The 21,861-nt window shown below is 31.5% G+C and overlaps 3 protein-coding genes across 3 annotated transcripts; all 3 read right to left on the reverse strand.

Annotated features, from left to right (window-relative positions):
- Nucleotides 1-14,685: 14,685 nt before the first annotated feature.
- LOC127253544 (secreted RxLR effector protein 161-like) lies at nucleotides 14,686-15,365 on the reverse strand. Its single transcript, XM_051278187.1, has 3 exons — nucleotides 15,326-15,365; nucleotides 15,260-15,273; nucleotides 14,686-15,111 (listed from the first exon to the last, which is right to left on the reverse strand). Exons 1-3 carry the CDS (start codon nucleotides 15,363-15,365, stop codon nucleotides 14,686-14,688), a joined length of 480 nt encoding a protein of 159 aa, XP_051134144.1.
- A 2,818-nt stretch (nucleotides 15,366-18,183) lies between these two features.
- Nucleotides 18,184-18,660, reverse strand: LOC127253545 (RING-H2 finger protein ATL16-like). The gene has a single exon (XM_051278188.1). The coding sequence runs from the start codon at nucleotides 18,658-18,660 to the stop codon at nucleotides 18,184-18,186; it is 477 nt and encodes a 158-aa protein (XP_051134145.1).
- A 260-nt stretch (nucleotides 18,661-18,920) lies between these two features.
- On the reverse strand, nucleotides 18,921-20,098 carry LOC127253557 (uncharacterized). Its single transcript, XM_051278204.1, has 2 exons — nucleotides 20,021-20,098; nucleotides 18,921-19,930 (listed from the first exon to the last, which is right to left on the reverse strand). The coding sequence occupies exons 1-2, from the start codon at nucleotides 20,054-20,056 to the stop codon at nucleotides 19,028-19,030; spliced, it is 939 nt and encodes a 312-aa protein (XP_051134161.1). The 5' UTR covers nucleotides 20,057-20,098; the 3' UTR covers nucleotides 18,921-19,027.
- Between the last annotated feature and the right edge of the window lie 1,763 nt (nucleotides 20,099-21,861).

Raw genomic sequence — 21,861 nt, forward strand, 5'->3', positions numbered from 1 at the left:
AGACCGTCATATTGCCTTTCAACTAGACGATGGAGATGAGGGCAAAATCGTAATACTCTTTTCGTCCCATAATTATTTATTCATTTATTTTTTGTATGGGGTTTTAGAAATATTAGTATTATATTGGGATGTAGTATGAATAAAGTAGAAATGACTAAAATAACCTTATTAGTATTGTGTGATATAAAGATAATGATATTTGTGTAATATAATGTAAGTTGTAAAGGTATTTGTAATGTTAGGTAGATAGTACAATTACTAAAAAAATGAAATAGATATTTTGTTATGGGACGGACTAAAATGGAAAAATAAATACTTTGTTATGAGACGGAGGGAGTATAAATTTTAAATTCAATATTATAATGAACAACACGTAGTGTGGTTCAAACATCAAACGATATGACTATTGACAATACATCATTTATATTAATATAATATAAATGCAACATATGAATTAACAACACATGAGATAATCTCACATAGCACGTAAATCGGTTGAAAGCATATGACATACTCTTATACACTACACACTGTAATTATGAACAAATAACAAATATTTTTTCATTACAAATAACACATATTGTGTGTAATAAAGATATACTCCCTTCGTCCCGCAAGAAGGTTGTCATTGGTTTTTTGCGTGTTGATCTTTGAATATTAATTATAATATCAATACGTAGTACAATTCAAGAAAATAAAACAAAAATATGTTTATTAGTATGTTATAATATATATACAATAATATTTTTTGAGTAAATTATTCAAACGTAATGATATTTTTAATGTCAAGTATAATGACACAAAAACCAAATGGCAACCTTCTTGCGAGACGGAGGGAATATATTATTTCTATATTTTACATTTATTGATTTGAAAAATCAACATGATCGTAACCCCTTCCCTCGTAAAATAAACTTTATTTGTTCAAAAATAATAGTGCAATTTTCATTTTTGGTAACTAACTTTCCATTTTTTTACAAAATTATCCACATTTTTTACAATAATTATATAAAATAGAGGTATTTTTTATAAGAATAAATACTAAGTATTATATATGATATTTTTTATATAATATACTTCCTCCGTCCCAATAAAATAGTTTTGTTTACTATTTTTTTTCCGTCCCAAAACAATAGTCCTATTTACATAAATAATCATATCACTATATAACTACCTTTACTCTTTCATTATTATTACACAATTGTCACTATCTTTTACACTAACAAGGGCAAAAATATATTTTATCTATATTTTTTACCTACTATCAATATAATATTAATATTCCTTAAATCTTGTGTCCAACACAACCAAGACTATAATTTCGAGACGGATGGAGTATATAATTTTTACACTGCTTCCATGGACCAAAACTCAAATCAACATAATCCATAATAAGAATAAAATTTTTATTTAAATAATATTATAATATAATTTTTTTTAAAAAAAAAACTAAAAACAAAATAGTCTTTTATTTATTTTACATAGATTTTTTAAATATTAATATTATATTGTATGTAGTACAAATTAATAAAAAAAAAAGTTAAAATACTATTATTAATATTGTGTAATACTTCCTCCGTACAATGGAAATATAACTAAGTTCAGTGGACGGGATGAGTATAAAAATAATAATATTTCTGTATTATATTATGAATTGTAAAAATATTTATAATCTTAGATAAATAATATAATTTTCAAATAAAAAAATAACAATTTTATTTTGAAATGAACAAAAAGTAGAAAATTACAATTTTTATGGGATGAAAGGAGTATAATTTCATAAAAAAAATTATATTACAATTAAATAATCTTAAAAAATATTGAAAACCTTAAAAGAACAAACCTTATAATTTTAGTAAATAAATAAATAGATATTAATGAAAATTAATTTTTAAAAGGAATTTAAAATATCAAAACTTAAGTCCACACATATGTTTGGTGAGGTCTGCGGTTGGAATGGCGTTTGGTTGCCTTCTTAAATTTATTATTATTATATTTTTTTTATTTTTTTTTTTTTAAAATACACTTTATTTACTATGTGCAACATCAATTTCCACAGTATTCCTCTTTAGGGGTGTGTTTGTTTGGGGGATTTGATTGGATTTATATTATTCATTCAATTTTTTTTTATCCCCAAAAATCAAATCAAACTTCTATTTTTCATTTTTTATATTATAATAAAAATCAATTTTACATTCAAAACATCACATCAACACCTATTTATATCAAATCATACAACTATTCAAATTCAAAATTTTTACTATTCAAATCCCAACTCAAAATCCAAACTCCCAAACAAACCCTAATAGGTCACCATCCACACTGACCAATTATTAATTTTGACTTCGTATGATGTCCACCTTTTTATTTTTATTTGTTTTATTTATTCGGTCATTTTTTCTTTTTAAAAAATAAATACACTTTAATTTTATTTTAAATTTTTTAAATAATTTTTTAATTATAATTAGACTAATTAGTTGTCTTAGTTTTGATCTAAAATTATTTTTATTATATAATAATTATTTTTACTAATATATTTTAAATTATTTACTAGTTATACTGCTCATAAATTATCGTGTCTACGGTAAAAAAAACATGACAGCCGAGGCGGAGAAAATAATATTTTGGTGTGATATTATATATATATATTATTCTCCTCATCTCATAAGAAAGTGTCATTTTCTATTTTCCCTATCTCAAAATAGGAATATTGTTTCATAATTTAGGAAATTATTATTTACTTAACATAATAAATACTTTTATAACTTACAATATATTAATAGGGGTATTTTAATTTTAATTTTTTTTTCTACTGAAAACCAAATATAATACTAATGTTAAAAAAATTATGTAATATATTTTTATTAAAAATTGTGTAAAATGAATAGTATTGATAGAAAAAATAATACTTCTTCCGATAAATATGTTTTATAAGTGGAATATAAATTTTAATGAATATAATATTATAAATATGTTTTATAAGTGTAATATAAATTTTAATGAATATAATACTATAAATATGTTTTATAAGTGGAATATAAATTTTAATGAATATAATATTATATTAATTGATTGTAATTTAATGAAAATTTATTTTAAAAACTATGTGGGTGAGTTAATAAGGTAAATGTTTTTTTTTTTTTTTTGGGATAAACTGAATGTAAGTTATTATTGTATATTAGTAAATAAATATAATATTGAAGGATATATAAACCGCAAACAAAAAATTTATTATAAATAGAAATTGTATTTTTTTTTTTTGTAAACCACAACAAAAAAGAATATGTATAAATTTGATAGATGAAGAAAATATATTTTTATATAAAATCTTATGAATTAAATAGTAATTTTTAAAATAATTATAATAAAAACTCTCTTTATTATACATTCACTTCCTTTTTTCTTTTTCTTTTAAATTTAGTTTTATTCTATTCATTTTAAAATTTAAAATTTTGTTATTTTTTTTACAATATGAGCATTGTGATTTTTTTATAAAAAAGTATTTTTTTTATAACAATTAAATTTATAATAATAGAAAAATCAAACTTCAAAAGAATACTCTAAGGGTGTGTTTGTTTGGGAGATTGGATTGAATTTATACTATTCATTTAATTTTTTTTCCCAAAAACATAAAATCAAACACCTATTTTTCATTTTTTATATTATATTAAAAATCAATTTTACATTCAAAACATCACATCAATACCTATTTATATCACATCATGTAACTATTCAAATTCAAAATTTTTACTATTTAAATCTCAACTCAAAATCCAAACCCCAAACAAACACAAAATAATATGCATTGATGTAGACTTGACAATTGGGAATAAAACTAAAAATAAATAAATAAATGAAATATGTGTTAGGTATAATACAAATATGTATATGATGCTATACGATAAATTGTATATGTGCTTGGGACTATACGTTAAATTGTGTGTGTTTAAGACGTCGGGAGAGTTCTGGTATTGTTTGTAATAAAAACATGTGTTGTTTATTTTTAATTACATTATGTGTTGTATAAAAATATATAATAAATTAAAATCAACTGTTACATGTGTTGTGTGAGATTAGAATTGTAAAAACGGTTTGACGGGACTGATTAACCCACAAATAAACGAGTTATTTACGGGTCAACCCACGATAAAACGGGTTAAGATTTAGACAGTCCAACTCAACTCACTAGAGAGTGGTGAGTCAAATGGGCTAACCTACTAGCATTTTAAAAATATTAGAATAATTATTTTTTATATACTACCTTCGTTCGGTTCTAAGGGTCTCATTTACTTTTTGCATGTCAATGTTTGAATATTAATTATTATATCAAAACGTAATATAAATAAAAAAATAAAATTGCAAAAATACTTCAATTAGTGTCTTATAATACTAATAGAATGACATTTGTATAAAAATTTATACAAATATTCGAATGTTTTTAATATTAAGCATAATGCCGCAAAAGGTAAATGTGACTTTTAGAGGCGGACGGAGGGAGTATTTAATATAAAAAATAGTTATGTCTTAGTAGTTTAAATAATAAATATTTCAAAACATAAATAGGTAAATATCGTTGGTCGTTAATTTATTTTTTAAATACTAATAAAAAATATTTAAACGATAAATAGGTAATACTAATTTTATAATGAAATCTTTTAAATTTAACTTTATTTAAAAAATTCAATGTCTAACATTTTTATATTATATTATATGACTTACAAATTAAAAAATGTCTACATACAATTGAACTGTTAAAGGCTTTTTATAGTAATTGGGCCTTCATTTTACTCATCATTTCATTTTCTTAAAGCCCAATGAATATTTTTAAGAAATAAAACTTATTTTATATTCTATTTCCTCCATCAGCCAATAATATATATATATTTGACAATCAAGAGCATTTTAAAATAGTAGATAATTTATTTATTTATTTTTAAAAAAATAGAAGATAATTTTTCTTATTTAATAAGTACAGATCAAATAATATTAATAAAATATTGGTATAAAATAGTGTTTCTTTAAAAAAAAATGTTTTTATTTAAATCTAGAATTGTATCCTAGATTTTACACTTGGACCCTGTCTAAGAATTATAAAATACTATTATATATTTAATAAATGTTACAACAATAATATATATATATATTATATATATAAGGTATATTAGTTTGAACGATGATATTAAAATTCTTAGAATTATTTTAATATATTATATATATGGGGCATGTTTCATCTTGATTTGACTGGAACATCATATGTCATATAGGTAATTAATATATATTTATATATATTTTAGCATATTTATAATACATCATATGTTATATTTTTTTCTTTACTTCATAATTTATCAATTTTTTTTATTTTGGTTTGTCGCATAATAAAATATCAATTTTTTTTAGTAAGTGTAATATTTACCTAACATTACAAATATCCTTCAAATTAACAATATATTAAACAAATGTTATTACTTTTATATCATACAGTATTAATAAGGGGTAGTTTACTTCTTTTTTTTACCTTTATTTCTAATACATCATAATATAATACAAATATTTATAAATAAAAAAAATAAACGGATAGATAGATATGAGATGGAGGGAGTATTATAATTCAGCATACGTTGTACTATTTGTAAATATATGTCGATTATGTGTACGACATATGTTTGATCAGATCAAATCAGTATGTCATAATTATAAAATTAATTAATATTATATATATTTTGTTTAACTAAATACTTGTATATGTGTATCCATTTATTTTTTTTTTTATTGTTGAAATTTAATTAAAAGAAAAAAATAAAAATACCTTCGTTAATGTTATATAATACAAAATGTAATATTTTATATAATATAATAATGTTTTTAATATTAACTACAAGGTAAATGAATAACATGTTAAGGGATATAAGACAACATATGCTATATTTGAGTGTGTATATATATATTTCTTTTCATTTTATTTCTTATGTAATTCTCCCATATCTGTAATAAAATACATTATATGTATGTATATATATATATATATATTATATTTAATTTCTACTCCCTCCTAACAAGGTGCAACATTTGTTTTTGGCAACGGGTTTTTAGATGAGTTTAGAAATTAGGTGATATGACGGAGAAAGAAATATATATATATATATATTTTTTGAATTATATGAGGAGATAAAGTGTGGGGTAGAAATTAAGTATAATTAATTATTTTCTATTTTGAAAATGTTGCAGGGCGTTTAGGACATACAAAAAAAAAAATAAAAATGTTGCAGAATGTTTGAACGGAGGGAGTACTAATTAAACAGAAAGATGCACACCAAACACATTCATAAAAAATTTGCTTACTTTGTATATATATAATATTAATAAATAAAATGAAATCACGAGGGATAAGCCAGTGGTATTGGAACTCCTCCAGAGTGTTTGCAAAATATTAAGGTCGATCAAGACATTGCGTCAGTTTCATATCCTATTTTTATGTTATTTACAGAGTTGTCCGTACTTTACATAAATAAAAAAAAGGATAAATTATTTTTTTAGTCTCATAACTGGACTCCCCTTATCATTTTAGTCTCGTAAGTAGAGCTTGTCGCGAACTAGTCCTATAAGTGAAATTTTTTTGCTATTTTAGTCCTTCGGCGCCGGAGATGCCCGCGTGGCTCGCCGGAGGTGACGTGTCCGCCTGGTGTTCCGCCAAGTCAGACACCTGGTGGACACGTGGATTTTTATTTTTATTTTTTCATTTTTTTTTTAATTTTTTTTAATTGGACCAAATAAAAAAATGCAAATAAAATTAAAAATAAGTTTTAAAAAAAATTTTAAAAAATAAAATAAAAAATCAACGTGTCCGCCAGGTGTCGCTGACCTGGCAGACACGTCACCTCTGGCGAGCCAAACGGGTGTCTCCAGCGCTGGAGGATTAAAACAGCAAAAAATTTTCGCTTACAGGACTAATATGATAAGGAGTCCAGTCATTGACTGGACAAAAAAAACAGTTTCCCGAAAAAATAAAAAACAACCAAACACACCCTACCTATTCATATAACTCTCCATCCGAATTTTACTTAAAGCTTGTCTCGTATTTATGTAGAAGTTTTTAAGCTTTGAAATTAAACAAAAATTAAAAAAATAATAATAAGAAAAAGATATCAACTATTTAATTTGATATATTTGTTTTTTAAAAAACATATATTTAATCTTATATTTAAGAAGAAAAAAAAACCGTTAATAAACAGCTTCGAAACATCCAAAAATATATACATAATCAAAACCTTTAAAATTCTTACAATACTAAAAATACAAATCAAATACTAACATCAAAATGTTCGTGGTGATGCTCTAATCCCTCGCGACGAAAGTCCTCCCGACGTAGGAGTTGCAAGGCTATCGGAAACCCGTCAGGCCAAAAATTGCTCTGATACCAAATGTAAGAAGCTAATGACCGTCTCACCTAAAAGCTCGAACTTGTTAAGGAAACTAAGCCACTAGTTACATATCCCGCAAACGGGAGTCCTCAACACGCCCCCTCAGGTGCAAGTGGGTCTGCGAAACTTGCACATGCATATGCCACAAATGGGGACGGGCAGGACTCGAACTCGAGACCTAGCCTAGGCTCTGATACCAAATGTAAGAAAATAAACATATAATCAAATATGTTAGCGGAAGCGAAATTTAAACAAACCTCCTGCCATTGCTAAAAATTAGATTTATTCTTGATATTCTCTTCTCCAAGCAAAACGTGAATTGGAGCTGTGGGAAGACGGTGTTGTCAGACTTTGGAACCCTTGGGAGGATGTTGCCAAACTTTGGAAACCTCCGAAGATAGTGCCAGATCGTGGAACCCTAGGATGATGTTGCCAAACCCTGGCTCTCAAATAGCGATGGTGTATTCTAATTTTCTGAGAGTAGGTTTAGTAACCCGTATGTGAGAGTATTTATAATCAAAAGAAAAACCGTCCATCACGATTTTTCTGCCACTTCTCACGTATATTTTGAATGTGATAGACTTAATGGGAGAAAAGTGGGCCACAATTTTAGGTTAGTTTAATTATATAAGATAATTCAAAAATAATCAAAATTCAAATATGATTAATTAATTAATTAAACTAACATTCTCCCACTTGGCCCACTCAAACTATCACAACATAACGAAAAACCTTACATACGAATCATGGCGGTAGGTCTTCTATAAACGAATGTTACCTTCCATGTATCACGATATGTCAAGCATCTCAAACTAAATTCACAACTTAATGAATAAATCTTATATTTATTCCGGGTTAAACATAAGCGAGTTTTCCCAATAATAAACAAATATGTGCACAATAAAGCGAGAAAACATCAAACTGAATAAGAGTCTCAAATAACAATGTGTGCAAATAAACTACATTGTAGAATCAAGTCCCATACTTGCTACGTGATCCCTGAAACTCTTTAGTGGCATGCCCTTAGTCAGGGGATCAGCAAGCATCAACTCTGTACTAACGTGTTCAATGACCACTTTATTTTCCTTGACACGTTCTCTTAAGGCTAAATACTTGATGTCGATGTGTTTACTTCGACTCCCACTCTTATTGTTTTTAGCCATAAATACCGCAGCAGAGTTGTCACAGTACAACTTAATCGGTTTGGAAATAGAGTCAACGACTCTAAGCTCAGATATGAAACTCTTCAACCATACACCATGCGAGCTAGCCTCGAAACATGAAACAAACTCAGCCTCCATAGTGGAAGTAGCAGTGATAGACTGCTTCGCACTTCTCCAAGAGATGGCCCCACCAGCCAACATGAACACATAACCCGATGTGGATTTCCGAGTGTCAATGCAGCCAGCGTAGTCCGAATCGGAGTAGCCAATCACTTCCAGCACATCAGTTTGTCTATATGTGAGCATAAAATCCTTCGTACCTTGAAGGTACCTCATCACTTTCTTTGCAGCTTTCCAGTGGTCAACACCTGGATTACTCTGATATCTCCCTAATACTCCAACAGCATATGCTATGTCAGGCCTGGTGCAAACCTGAGCATACATAAGACTTCCTACTGCTGAAGCATAAGGGATATTGCTCATGTGTTCCCTTTCAAAGTCATTTTTCGGACATTGACTCAAATCGAGCCTGTCACCCTTCACAATGGGAGCTACACTTGGTGAACAATCTTTCATATTAAATCTTTCTAGAACTTTCTTGATATAGGCTTCTTGAGACAAACCCAAAATGCCTCGATTTCTATCTCTATGGATCTTAATGCCAATGACATAAGATGCCTCTCCCATATCTTTCATATCAAAGTTCCTTGAGAGAAATTGTTTCACCTCATGTAACATCCATTTATCATTAGTTGCAAGCAAAATGTCATCCACGTACAACACAAGGAAGCAAATATGACTCCCACTAACCTTCTGGTATATACAGTGATCCATGACGTTTTCTTCAAAGCCGAATGAAGAGATAACATCATGAAATTTCAAATACCACTGACGGGAGGCTTGCTTCAATCCATATATGGATTTATTAAGCTTACAAACTAAATTTTCTCCACCACTAGAGGTAAATCCTTCAGGTTGTTTCATATAAACCTTTTCCTCTAGGTCACCATTCAAGAATGCTGTTTTCACATCCATCTGATGTAACTCAAAATCAAACTGAGCTACTAATGCCATGATCACACGGAGGGAATCTTTCTTAGATACCGGAGAGAATGTCTCGGTGTAATCGATTCCTTCCCTTTGAGTGAATCCCTTAGCAACAAGTCTTGCTTTATGTCTTTCGATGTTGCCATCAGAGTCTATTTTGGTTTTGAAGACCCATCTGCATCCAATGGCTTTTACACCATCAGGCAACTTGACAAGATCCCATACCTTGTTTGATGCCATAGAGTCCATCTCGTCTTTCATAGCACTATGCCATAAATCGGATTCTTTAGAATTCATGGCTTGTGAAAACGTTTCAGGATCATTTGCGGCTTTTATATCGTAATCTGATTCTTGAAGATACACCATGAAGTCACTAGAAATAGCTGACTTTCTGACTCGTGTAGATCTTCTTAATGTTGTTTCATCATTATCACGAAGAACTTGCTGACCAACTGATTCAACAGCATGTTGTTCAACATTTTCTTGATGTTCTTCATCAACAACTTGATCTACGTGATCATTTTCATCAGTTTGTGGAACTTCATTACTTAATCGTCTAACACGCGTTTGAACTTGAGGAGCGTGAAAGACAATCAATCTATCACTCAGCTTAGTAGGTTGATCTTTATAGTGATCTGTTTCAGAATGAGTATCTGGAATATGATCACTCCCACTAACCAAGTCATTCTCGAGAAATTTCGCATTTCTCGATTCCACAATTCTAGTGCTATGAGACGGACAATAGAATCTATATCCTTTAGACTTTTCGGCATATCCAATGAAATACCCACTAATAGTCCTCGGATCTAGCTTCTTTTCTTGTGGATTATAAATTCTCACCTCAGACGGGCATCCCCAAACACGTATATGTCGCAAACTCGGCTTCCAACCCTTGAATAATTCAAAAGGTGTCTTTGAGACAGCCTTGGTTGGTACCCGATTCAATACATACGCAGCCGTCTTTAGCGCTTCTGTCCACAAGAAGTGAGGAAGTTTCACATTACTCCTCATACTCCTCACCATGTCCATTAATGTTCGATTTCTTCGTTCTGAAACACCATTTTGGTCCGGAGAACCAGGCATAGTGTATTGGGCAACAATCCCATTCTCTTGAAGAAATCTAGCAAATGGACCGGCAGCTTGTCCATTTTCTGTGTATCTGCCATAGTACTCACCACCTCTATCAGATCTGACGATTTTGATCTGTTTTCCACATTGTTTCTCTACTTCAGCCTTGAAAACTTTAAAGGCTTCTAAAGCTTCATCCTTAGAATGAAGTAAGTAAAGATACATATACCGTGAACAATCGTCAATAAAGGTGATGAAGTATCTCGGATTACTTGCATTCATGTCTGGACAACAAATGTCTGTATGAATAATTTCCAAAAGATTCGAACTCCTTTGTGCACCCTTTATGGACTTGTTAGTTTGCTTGCCTTTAATGCAACTAACACAAGTCTCAAAATCAGTGTAATCCAGGGTACCAAGTATCCCTTCATTCACTAATCTCTTAATTCTGTCAATTGAGATATGTCCCAATCGACGATGCCACAACATATATGAGTTCTCATTCATAACACATCGCTTTAAACCAGCTGTGACATGCAGTGAATCAAAAGTAGTGTCGTTTTTCAATTTGATCGAATAAAGACCATCATTAATTTCACCACAACCAACGGTTCTAGATTCAAAATCCAAAACAAAACTAGAATCCATAAAGTGAAACGAAAAACCCAAGCATGATAGTCTCGATACAGAAATTAAATTTTTGGAAAAACTAGGAACATAAAAAGTCTTTTCCAACTTCAAAACAAAACCACTACTCAGCATTAAACTGCACATCCCAATGGCTTCCACAGGCGAACGCATCCGACTACCGGAATAGATGAACTGTTCACTTCCCATTGGTTTCCTTAGGCTTTCCATACCCTGCAAGGTATTGGAAACATGGATTGTAGAACCAGAATCAATCCACCATGTGTTATAATTAATATTAACCATATTGGATTCATAACAGACAAATGCAGAAGGGATACCTTTCTTTTCGAGCCAGGTTTTGAACTTAATGCAGTCCTTCTTCATGTGTCCTTTCTTTTTACAGAAAAAACACGTAGACTCCTTCTTTATAACCCGCTCAGCTGGCACAGGTCCCTTCCCCTTTGTGTCATGCTTTCTCTTTTTGCCATGGACCGTTAGGTTTACTTTCTCACCTTCCTCCATCAGTAGTCTCTCCTCCTCTTGAACACACATGGTCATCAATTCATTAATGGACCATTTATCTTTATGTGTGTTATAGGATATCTTAAATGGACCGTACTGATGAGGTAAAGTGCACAATATGTAATGGACAAGAAAGGTCTCAGACATGGTCACCTCTAAGCTTTTCAGCTGCGCCGCAATGTCCCGCATGCGCATTATGTGCTCGCGCACACCCCTCGCACCCGTGAACCTCATGGTGGAGAACTGAATGATCAATGTGCTGGCAAGAGCCTTATCAGACTTGACGAATTGTTCATCGATAGCCCTCAAAAGCTCTCTAACATTATCATGCTGATCGACAGACGCACGGATACCAGCAGAGATCTTAGTCTTTATGAGCATCATGGAAAGACGATTAGATCTCTCCCATCGCTCATAAAGATCCACATCATCTGGCTCGCTGGTTTCAGTAATAACCGGCGGCTCGTCTTTCCGTATAGCATAATCAATGTCCATCCAGCCTAAATGAAGGAGAATCCTCTCCTTCCAGATCTTATAATTATCACCAGTCAATTCAGGAATATCACATTTAATGTCAGAGAAATTCATAGGATTAAATGCTGCAAAATTAAACATACATGCTCATCAATAATCGAGGCAAATAAGTTACATGTTCTACCAATGTAAACACGTTAAAACATGAATCTAGAGACATAAAACTTGCCTGTGGGCTAAAGTTTTACTCAATTAGATTTCATCAAGAACTTTACAATAAAACTATCAAATTGTGTTCCTTTTCTCAATTCCTGTGGGTAGATTAAGAAATACAACTCGATATTTTATCCTAATTACTCGTACAAATATAACGAGACTCCTGTGGGTAGATCTCATCACATCGTACATGATAATTACAATTGATGTCCATTAATGTGATTTCAAATAAATCATGAACAAAATTTTAATTAATCGAGGATGCTGTGGCTATTCCACAATTAAATAAAATTTAAAATAAATCACAAACATCATGAATATATAGACTGAAGTTCACATAAATAAATCATATTTATACCATCAGCATGCTCCAATTAAAAATGTAGTGCAGATAGTCAAACAAACATGCAAAGTTTCATATACGACCAAACTAAACTTAATTAACTGATTTGATAAAAACAATTAGGTGATCCAAAAATTCGTGCAGAACAATGCAGACATGCAGTGTTATTTAATTGATCAATATACGTACGCATATTTCGAGAACATATACACAGTCATGCATATGGATGTATCCATGTCTTTAATTAAATTATTTTAAATGAAGCATACAACATGGATTCACAATAAACACTGATGAATAATAATAAATAATAAATTTTGCAGATCTGATTTTATCAATTAAATAATCAATTATTCATGCATCATAACCGATTAGAGATTGCATACTGGCATACATTAATCCGTCAGATATATTCCCTCGAAACACAAAATAGGAAAAATTCAGAAATTCAATATTTTGTGTAAATTAATTTCAAATAAAATTCAAAATTTTCCTAAAAGACAGAATGAAATTTTCTCAAATCGCAGGATCGGATTTTGATCAAGAAAATATCGCAAAACAATTGTTGAAAATAGAAAACCAAAATATTTTCAAATAAGAATTTAAAGCGAATCTTGATCAAGAATTTGATGAGAAGAAAATTCTAAGCAAGGCAGAGGCCAAAAATTGCTCTGATACCAAATGTAAGAAAATAAACATATAATCAAATATGTTAGCGGAAGCGAAATTTAAACAAACCTCCTGCCATTGCTAAAAATTAGATTTATTCTTGATATTCTCTTCTCCAAGCAAAACGTGAATTGGAGCTGTGGGAAGACGGTGTTGTCAGACTTTGGAACCCTTGGGAGGATGTTGCCAAACTTTGGAAACCTCCGAAGATAGTGCCAGATCGTGGAACCCTAGGATGATGTTGCCAAACCCTGGCTCTCAAATAGCGATAATGTTAGAAAATAAACATATAATCAAATATGTTAGCGGAAGCGGAATTTAAACAAACCTCCAGCCATTGCTAAAATATAAATCTGTTATTGAAATCTTCTGCTTCAAGGACACGGTGGGTTGGAACTGCAGGAAGATGGTGTTGTCCAACTTTGGAACCATTGGGAAGATGTTGGCAGATCTTAGAACCCTAGGATGACGTTGCCAAACCCTGGCTCTCAAATAGCGATGGTGTATTCTAATTTATGAGAGTAGGTTTAGTAACCCGTATGTGAGAGTATTTATAATAAAAAAGAGAAACCGTCCATCACGATTTTTCTGCCACTTCTCACGTATATTTTGAATGTGATAGACTTAATGGGAGAAAAGTGGGCCACAATTTAAGGTTAGTTTAATTATATAAGATAATTCAAAATAATCAAAATTCAAAATATGATTAAATAATTAATTAAACTAACATTCTCCCACTTGGCCCACTCAACCATCACAACATAACGAGAAACTTTACATACGAATCATGGCGGTAGGTCTTCTATAAACGAATGTTACCTTCCATGTATCACGATATGTCAAGCATCTCAAACTAAATTCACAACTTAATGAATAAATCTTATATTTATTCCGGGTTAAACTTAAGCGATTTTTCTCAGTAATAAACAAATATGTGCACAATAAAGCGAGAAAACATCAAACTGAATAAGAGTCTCAAATAACAATGTGCGCAAACAAACTACATTGTAGAATCAAGTCTCATACTTGCTACGTGATCCCTCAAATTCTTTAGTGGCATGCCTTTAGTCAAGGGATCAGCAAGCATCAACTTTGTACTAACGTGTTCAATGACCACTTTATTTTCCTTAACACGTTATCTTAAGGCTAAATACTTGATGTCGATGTGTTTACTTCGACTCCCACTCTTATTGTTTTTAGCCATAAACGCCGCAACAGAGTTGTCACAATACAACTTAATCGGTCTAGAAATAGAGTCAACGACTCTGAGCTCGGATATGAAACTCTTCAACCATACACCATGCGAGCTAGTCTCGAAACATGAAACAAACTCAGCCTCCATAGTGGAAGTAGCAGTGATAGACTGCTTTGCACTTCTCCAAGAGATAGTTCCACCAGCCAACATGAACACATAACCCGATGTGGATTTCCGAGTGTCAATGCAGCCAGTGTAGTCCAAATCGGAGTAGCCAATCACTTCCAAGACATTAGTTTGTCTATACATGAGCATGAAATCCTTCGTACCTTGAAGGTACCTCATATAACATCCCTTTATCATTAGCTGCAAGCAAAATATCATCCACGAACAACACAATGAAGCAAATACGACTCCCACTAACCTTCTGGTATATACAGTGATCCATGATGTTTTTTTTTTTTTTTTTTTTTTAAAGCCGAATGAAGAAATAACATCATGAAATTTCAAATACCATTGGCGGGATGCCTGCTTCAATCCATATATGGATTTATTAAGCTTACAGACTAAACTTTCTCACATTCCTCCATCAATAGTCTCTCATCCTCTTGAACACACATGGTTATCAATTCATTGATGGACCATTTATCTTTATGTGTGTTGTAGGATAATGTCCCGCATCCGCATTATGTGCTCGCGCACACCCCTCACACCCGTGAATCTCATGGTGGAGAACTGAATGACTGGCATAATCAATATCCATCCAGCCTAAATGAAGGAGGATCATTTCCTTCCAGATTTCGTAATTATCACCAGTCAATTTGGGGACATCACACTTAATGTCAGAGAAATTTATAGGATGAAACGCTCCAAATTAAATATACATGCTCATCAATAAACGAGACAAATAAATTACATGTTCTACCAATGTAAACATGTTAAGACATGAATCTAAAGACATAAGACTTGCCTGTGGGCTAAAGTTTTACTCAATTAGATTCAAACAAAAACTTTACAATAAAACTATCAAATTGCATTCCTTTTCTCAATTCCTGTGGGTAGATTGAGAAATACAACTCGATATTTTATCCTAATTACTCATACAAATATAACAAGACTCCTGTGGGTAGATCTCATCACATTGTACATGATAATTACAATCGATGTCTATTAATGTGATTACAAATAAATCATGAACAAATATTTAATTAATCGAGGATGCTGTGGCTATTCCCCAATTAAATAAAATTTAAAATAAATCACAAACATCATGAATATGCAATCTGAAGTACACATTGAGTGTTCCGTATGTGAATTTATAAAATAAATTAGCAATCTTATTACAACTTATCGAGCAACATCAGCAATTGTCTTTGGACAAATTACTGACTCGCCAGTGATAAATTTGTTTTGATAATCGAAAGTTGACAATAAAATAGTGTGTCGAACAACACTCCATCTGTGGACAAAACTATTGTTCACACACAAATAACCAAATTATCATCACCACATTCAATGTTATTAAACATGCATGTAACTACTTAATCGCTGACTTGCCTTTGGGTCAATCAGCAGCCTTATAAATCACATACACAAACTTCTAACATATAAAATAAACCGATCTACACAGCAGAGGCTACTGTGGCAGCATAACTGTTTCAACCAATTCATAAAATACATTATACTCTTTATTGCTAATTAAATTCACCTTAAAATACATCATATATGTATGACCAATACATATTAAAACTATAACAACAATTAATTTATGGACTCATCAAAATAATCAAATGGTCCAGAAAATACTAAATGCAACACAGACAAAAATATGCCACCCAAAGAGACTATAAATTTAATATAATAAATATTTATAATCGAATTTGCATAAATGCATAATGTCGAAAACATATGCTATATTCCAAATTTAATTGGACCTTAAAAGGGATCATAATGAATCTACAATTCTGATATTCACAAAATCAACCTTGAATAAATAAATAGATTGTGCACGTATTAAATCTAATTGCAGATATATTAACATACACACATTAATTAATAAATTTTGCAATAATCAAACTGAATGCATATATATAAATTGAACGTCAATCACCCAAATGATTGATTAAATAAATAAAAGACAATTAAGTCACAATTGCTCACCAAATGCAATTGATTGCAGTCAAATAAACATATATGCAAATATTAAATATATATAAATAAATAGGCACCCGATATAATTTACTTTGGTGTCAACAAACAGACAAATACAAATTACATGCATCTAATTCAAATTATAATATATATGTATAACCAATCCAACAAAGTAAAACACAGTATTTTTAACGTGAATCGAACAAATCCATGTAGCAATTATATTGAGGAACTTATCCAAGTTTGAGAAGTCATAGGAGAGGCTGCCCACACACTTCTTTCTAATATCACAATAATTAATACCACCCACACGACTAATGATAGAAATGAAGATTATTTCGCAAACTGAATAGGCCGCCAAGCAAGAGAGAAGCCGGAATTCCTAGATTTCTCATCAAACAGTAATTGATGCCTTTCGTGTCGGGAGTAGATCCAATAAAATCATAGTGTATATGATTTCAATCGATTGATCCCATACAATATCTCAATTATTCAACACGAAATTACTTCCTCAAGGTAATTAATTACGTTGACACATATATGAAGTACACAGAAGATATTACAGAAAAATCTGAACACTCCATCGAAACGCGGCAAAAATTCAGAAATTTAATATTTTGTATAAATTAATTTCAAAATAAAATCCAAAATTTTCTCAAAAACAAATGAAAATTTCTCAATGCGCAGGATCGGATCTTGATCAATAAAATATCGCAAAACAATTGTTGAAAATAAAAAATCAAAATATTTCCAAATAAGAAATTAAAGCGAATCTTGATCAAGAATTTGATGGAAAGAAAATTCAAAGCAAGGCAGAGGCAAAAATTGCTCTGATACCAAATGTTAGAAAATAAACATATAATCAAATATGTTAGCGGAAGCGGAATTTAAACAAACCTCCAGCCATTGCTAAAATATAAATCTGTTATTGAAATCTTCTGCTTCAAGGACACGGTGGGTTGGAACTGCAGGAAGATGGTGTTGTCCAACTTTGGAACCATTGGGAAGATGTTGGCAGATCTTAGAACCCTAGGATGACGTTGCCAAACCCTGGCTCTCAAATAGCGATGGTGTATTCTAATTTATGAGAGTAGGTTTAGTAACCCGTATGTGAGAGTATTTATAATAAAAAAGAGAAACCGTCCATCACGATTTTTCTGCCACTTCTCACGTATATTTTGAATGTGATAGACTTAATGGGAGAAAAGTGGGCCACAATTTAAGGTTAGTTTAATTATATAAGATAATTCAAAATAATCAAAATTCAAAATATGATTAAATAATTAATTAAACTAACACGCTCGCAACGTCGCCGACGTGCGACCTACAAAGCGGGCAACTCGCGTGAGTCTGAAACCACGTGTCGATGCAAGAGACGTGGAAAACATGCGAGCATGCGGGCAAGTGCTTTATCCAATCCTCGTCTTCAAATTGTCCTAAACAAACCGCGCACTCACTAAACTCCTCGCCCTTTTCCTTACACACTTGCGTTATAGGTAACGAGCGCATCACGAAAGAATCGAGACCCCTACTGTGAAAAGTCGACGAAAAATCCTCGAGATGCGCATTCAGGCGACGGCGATGATTAGAATTTCGAGATAAACGAATTATACGAAATGTGGCACAACCCCGACCCCCAATAATCTTGTAATAACTAAAGATTAGGACAATTATACAAAGGAGGCCGGCAATGGCGATCACTTTCGGATCCCATTTCGAAAGATTTGAGTTCGGAGAGCGTAGCGTTGGCGATGGCGAAGACATTTTCGAATCGAAACCCGAAAAGGGGGTTTGAGATTTTTATTGCCACAAAAGGCCAAGAATGTAGATTACAACAATGTAGTAAGAACTAATAACTATGCATGATCACAAAGCCCCTTGTCCTTATGTAATGATATTATTTATTTGTAAGAATCTTGACAAAATTTAAATTTTGATAAATATTGAAAGTATTGTAATGAAATGAAAAACAACCTAAGCCCATATCTAGACAAACTATAATTTTTATAAAAAAAAAATAGTGAAAAAAAAAAAAATTGAATCCTTTGAGATACTTTTTGCCATATACACACCACCAATCATTTCTTTCTTTCCCTTTGTACACAAAAAAATTAGAATTTTTTTGACATCATTAAACCAACCTTTGCCTCTTCCCCATACTGTTATAACCACTGTAGTTCATTCCAGACGTGCTGGTAAAGCAGGGCCCGGGCCCGAAGCCCGAAGTCAAGCCCGAGCCCGAATTGGTGGAATTGAATAGATGGGCCGCCGCATGGGCTTGAGCGGTTCCGCAGGAGAGTTGACCACAGCCGGCCGGGGAGTTGACCGGTTTCCGGGGAGTTTGACCGGATTTAATAGTAAACGCGGCGGCATCGGAGGGGGCGACCCCCACCACCGGCGGGACCTGCAACGCCAGAATCTGCGGCGGATTCCGCCACCGCGGCAGCGGCCCCGCCACCAGCAGCGTCTGCAGAAGCGGACCGGCGTGGAGAACCGCCTGCAAGAACCGGCCTGTTTCCGGCAGGGCCCGGCCCTTCACAATACCGTCGATGATCAGCGACGCGTGGTCAAACTCGTTGACCAAAACCCTACGGTTGACTTCATGGACATCCGCCGCCGCCGCCGCCGCCCCGCCGATCAAATTGATGTTGGAAATTCCCGGCGACGGTACGGCGCCGTCGAAGAAGGAGGAGTCGACGGGGGAGGAGGAGTGGGAGCGGCGGTTGACGGCGGCGTCGGAGGGGCTGTTGCAATCGGAAACGGCGGAATTGGGTTTGACGCCGTCGAGAAATACCGGTCCGGGGGAGAACGGCGGAGGCGGAGGCGGCGGCGCCGCCGCCGCGCCGCCGTGGAGGAGGCTGTGGAGCTGATTCCGGGCTTCGTCGCGCTCGTGAAGTGTGTATTTGAGAAGAAGCGTTAAATGTTTAATGTATTCATTATTTTTGCTCATTTCCCCGACAGCTTCAGCTTTCAATTTCTCCAATTCGAGAGTCGTACATAGCAATTTCTGCCCTAATTGCTCCATGTCCTGATTCTGATCAAATTTTCAGAAAAAAAATAATAAAATTAAAAATGCAATTTATAAAAAAAATAAATAAATAAAAAGAATTAGGGTTAGGGTGACCTCTAAAAAGCCCCAGAGAGAAGACATTTCGCCCATTATAAATAAAAATGATTTTTTTTTTTTTGCAAAAATTGAGAAATAAATTTGGGGTAGGGAAAAGAGGGGTTGGGGTGGTTTTATAGAGGGGGGAGAATAGGTGAGAACAAAATTTAATAAAATGGAAATATTTATTAAATAATAATTAAGGAATCTAGAAGACCTTCCAACTAAAAAAAAGGGGTCTAATTACTACTCACTTCCTTGTCATGAAGAAAAGGAAATTTAGGGACCAAAATAATGTTAAATTCCATAGTTTAAGGAAGCTGTCCACTGTTACTAACATACTATATATATCTTTTATTTACATATATATTTATTGCAAAAAATATATCCAAATTGTTGGTGGTCAAGAAAGTGGAATTTTGGACTTCTGTTAACCTTCCTTTTATCATAATTTTATAAATCATGGCAGTTCGTTTCAATATAATAGTCTTGTTTATCATTTTTGTTCGTTTTAAAACAGTACTCTTATTTTCATAAATAACCGTATCACCTTAAAATTATTCATATTTTTTCATTATTATTACACAATTGCCACTACTTTTTACACGAATATACTCACAAGGGCAAAAAAGTCATTTACCCTTACTTTTAACCAACTACCGATATAATATCAATATTTCTTAAATCTAGTGCCCAACACAATAAGACTATACTTTTGGGACGGATGAAGTATATTAATATAATATAATCAATGCAAAAATAAGAGCGGATAAATATTGGTGCGTTTGTTTGAAGGTTTGGATTTTGAGTTGAGATTTGAATAGTAAAAATTTTGAATTAAAATAGTTGTATGATGTGATATAAATAGGTGTTGATGTGATATTTTGAATGTAAAATTGATTTTTAGAATAATATAAAAAATAAAAATTAAATTTTTGATTTGATATTTTTTAAGGTAAATTTTTAAATGAATAGTGGAGTTTTTGCAAAATCTTTCAAACAAACATATCCTAATGTATTTCTATAGAACACACATTTTAAATATAAATATATAATACACATTCCTATATTATAGAGAATGTGTTACTGTATTTTTGATAGGTGCAATTTAATTTTATTTATACTATTTGAGAAAATCAGTACGGTATTAATTTTCTCAAATTGGTACTGTAACCAAACTGAGATATATAGATTTTATAATTTTTATGGGTGCCTTCTTTTTCATTTTTTTCTCCACACATTTTTTCAAATATATTAATATAATATACATATTTATTATTTTTATATTCTCTACACAATTCTCTATACCTCACATAAAAAATATATCTTCAAACTATTTTACAAAACAAACGTCACTCTATTTTTTACTAAAAAAAAAATAGTTTGTTTGGTTGATGATTTTTTTTATTTTTAATAATTATTTTTATGTGATATTTTGTAAAATATTATTTTAAAAAAAAAATAAAAATAAAATAAATAAACAAATAAACCAACAAAATAACAAATCCGACTCATTATTACGCGGTTTGTTAGTTAAAAAAAGGAGAGGTTAATATAGCAAATGAATTCTTATTGAACTTACAACTTTATCACATTTTTTATTTTATTTAATTTTACACTTTATTGTCTCTACTTTTTTACTATTATTATTATTATTATTAATATGATTTTCAATATATAAAATATATATTTTTTATTATTCATAAAATTTAATAATTTCATACAAAATATTATTTTAATTTTTTCATATTTCGCGCCTAAAAAATTTACATTACAATTATTTATAAAAATAGTATTAATAATATTTTTTATCAAACTATTTTTAAATATTATTAGTAATACTCCCTCTGTCATGGCTG

The sequence above is a fragment of the Andrographis paniculata genome, unplaced genomic scaffold (genome assembly GCF_009805555.1).
Source record: "Andrographis paniculata isolate CXL003 unplaced genomic scaffold, ASM980555v1 Contig51END, whole genome shotgun sequence".
Classification (NCBI taxonomy): Eukaryota; Viridiplantae; Streptophyta; class Magnoliopsida; order Lamiales; family Acanthaceae; genus Andrographis; species Andrographis paniculata.

Bases quoted from the DNA above. Each gene is read 5' to 3' on its own strand.
- LOC127253544 (XM_051278187.1), bottom strand. From the start codon at position 15,365: ATGTGTGTTCAAGAGGATGAGAGACTATTGATGGAGGAAT.
- LOC127253545 (XM_051278188.1), bottom strand. From the start codon at position 18,660: ATGTCTTCGCCATCGCCAACGCTACGCTCTCCGAACTCAAATCTTTCG.
- LOC127253557 (XM_051278204.1), bottom strand. From the start codon at position 20,056: ATGGGCGAAATGTCTTCTCTCTGGGGCTTTTTAGAG. The intron at 19,931-20,020 runs GTCACCCTAACC...AAATTTGATCAG, and splicing joins CTCTCTGGGGCTTTTTAGAG to AATCAGGACATGGAGCAATT.